Genomic DNA, 2337 nt, shown 5'->3' with positions numbered 1-2337 from the left:
TTGTGTTTATCTCTCCAGTCGAATTGTTAATTTGTCTGTAATAGCAATGCCCGGACAAGTCAAAATATCTTCGTTTTTTACTCCTTCGCCTGCAGTAAAGGGAGCCAGGAGCCCTTGTCCGGTAAGTTGAAGAAACAATAAGAATATTTTAATAAGTTTTAGCTTCTGTTTATATTTTATATGTTACCAGCCAGTGTTTGTATAGTTAATGTATATATGTGAGATATGTGTGAGTGTGTTAAATTTTAAGGCACGATAAGAAAATGACTCTCCCCAGACACAACAGAATGTGAGATAATAGTTTCACTTTAATAGTTTCGGTATTAAAGTGAAAGGGTCTGATATTAGATTAGAGAGATGTTATTGTTTCACTTTTGACACGTAATACTGCAATAGTGAAGGAGATGTGATATTGCACTGGGCTCGCACTGAGCAACAAGTTAAAAAAAGTTTTTGGCCCAAAACACTACCTGGACCGTAGGTAAGGCATGTGTAAAATTTGAATGAAATTGGTTGTGTAGTTCTCACAGACACATTCTAATCTTTATATATACAGGGTGTCCACAAGGTCTGGGTACATGGAGTAAATAAAATCATAACATAAACAATTAAATATAAGAAATAATAATTTCTTAAAGTATGTGTTAATCCTCATGTACCCAGACTTTATGGACACCCTGTATATATAGATGTATATACACATATGTATAATACATATATATTTATATACATATAGATATATGCATATACATATGCACATAGACATATACGTATGCACATAGACATATACGTATGTATATATACATATATATATCATCATCATCATCATCATTTAACGTCTGCTTTCCATGCTAGCATGGGTTGGACGATTTGACTGAGGACTGGTGAAGCCAGATGGCTACACCAGGCTCCAATCTGATTTGGCAGAGTTTCTACAGCTGGATGCCCTTCCTAATGCCAACCACTCCAAGAGTGTAGTGGGTGCTTTTACGTGCCACCGGCACGAGGGCCAGTCACACATTACTGGCAATGGCCACGCTCAAAAAGGTGTTTTTTTACGTGCCACCTGCACGGGAGCCAGTCCAACGGTACTGGCAGCGACCTCGCTCGAGTGATTTTCTAATGTGTCACCAGCACAAGTGCTAGAAGGCAACGCTGGTAACGATTACGCTCTAATGGTGCTATTTACGAGCCACTAGCACGGAAGCCAGACAGTTTGCTCTGGCAATGAACACGCTCGGCAGTGCTGTTAGTGCTTCACTACATATATATATATATATATATATATATATATATATATATATATATATATATATATATATATATATATATGTATATATATATACACATATACATATGTATATATACATATCACTGGTACTTAATTTTATCAACGCTGAAAGGATAGAAGGCAAAGTTGACCTCGGTGGAATTTGAACCCAGAATGTAGCAATGGGAGATTTTGGCTGAAGGTAAGCAAAGCGGAGGGTAGAGAATAATTTGATTTACATCGACCCCTGTGATAGGCTGGTACGTTATTTTATCGAACCTTGAGGGACAGACGGCAAAGTCAGTCTTGTTCAGCTTGTGAATGGTATGGCAGATGGTATTAGAGTGTTTTTGTGGGGTGGATGGCAGGATGGTGGTGGTGGTGGGGAGATGATGGTTAAATAGACATCAACTTACCATATTTTTTGAGGCATTAGGCATAAAATTGTTGATGTAGAAAAGATTGTAATACCAAGAATTTTTGCAGAAGTCCTTCTCAATGCCCTGTGGTGGCCAGAAGGGGCCGTGTCCCATGTATCGGAACAATGGTACGTAAAGCATCATCAACAACATGTAAGGCGGGGTCAGACTGAAGAAAGACAAAAAACATCAGTTTAACTTGCATACTAAACACAATTGTAAACATTGTATTATATATATATATATATATAATAATATTAGGGACAAAATCCAAAATTACAGGTAAAAACTCAATTAAAATAAATTAATAAAAAATTAAAATTATATTGAGCTTTACAGATTAAAATATATATAAATATATAGTTTTAGGGAAAAGAACCAAGTTTCATGAACTCATCGATGAAAATCCAAGGGGTTGAGGATTCAACCCACTAATGGATAGTATCTATCCAATATACTGCTGGGAGGGTACCCAATTATTGCTACACTAGTGTTATACCAAGTGCAATAAATGGGAGCGGGTAAAAGGGGTTGTTTTTACCCCAGATTTGTATATCAATTAGTAAATGGGGGATAATATGGGTTCAGCATATTATCCTCCATTTTCTAATTGATATATATATATATATATATATATATATATATATA

General features: G+C 36.0%; 1 protein-coding gene across 1 annotated transcript in view; it reads right to left on the bottom strand.

Moving 5' to 3' along the window:
* Positions 1 to 2337, bottom strand: part of LOC106882704 (nose resistant to fluoxetine protein 6) — an 11439-nt gene that overhangs the window by 7134 nt on the left and 1968 nt on the right. The window contains exon 3 of the mRNA XM_014933468.2: positions 1687 to 1858. Coding sequence (XP_014788954.2) covers positions 1687 to 1858 — 172 coding nt within the window. The remainder of the gene's footprint in view (positions 1 to 1686; positions 1859 to 2337) is intronic.

Source organism: Octopus bimaculoides, chromosome 30 (genome assembly GCF_001194135.2).
Source record: "Octopus bimaculoides isolate UCB-OBI-ISO-001 chromosome 30, ASM119413v2, whole genome shotgun sequence".
Lineage (NCBI taxonomy): Eukaryota > Metazoa > Mollusca > Cephalopoda > Octopoda > Octopodidae > Octopus > Octopus bimaculoides.
This window is presented reverse-complemented; position numbering and strand designations above follow the sequence as displayed.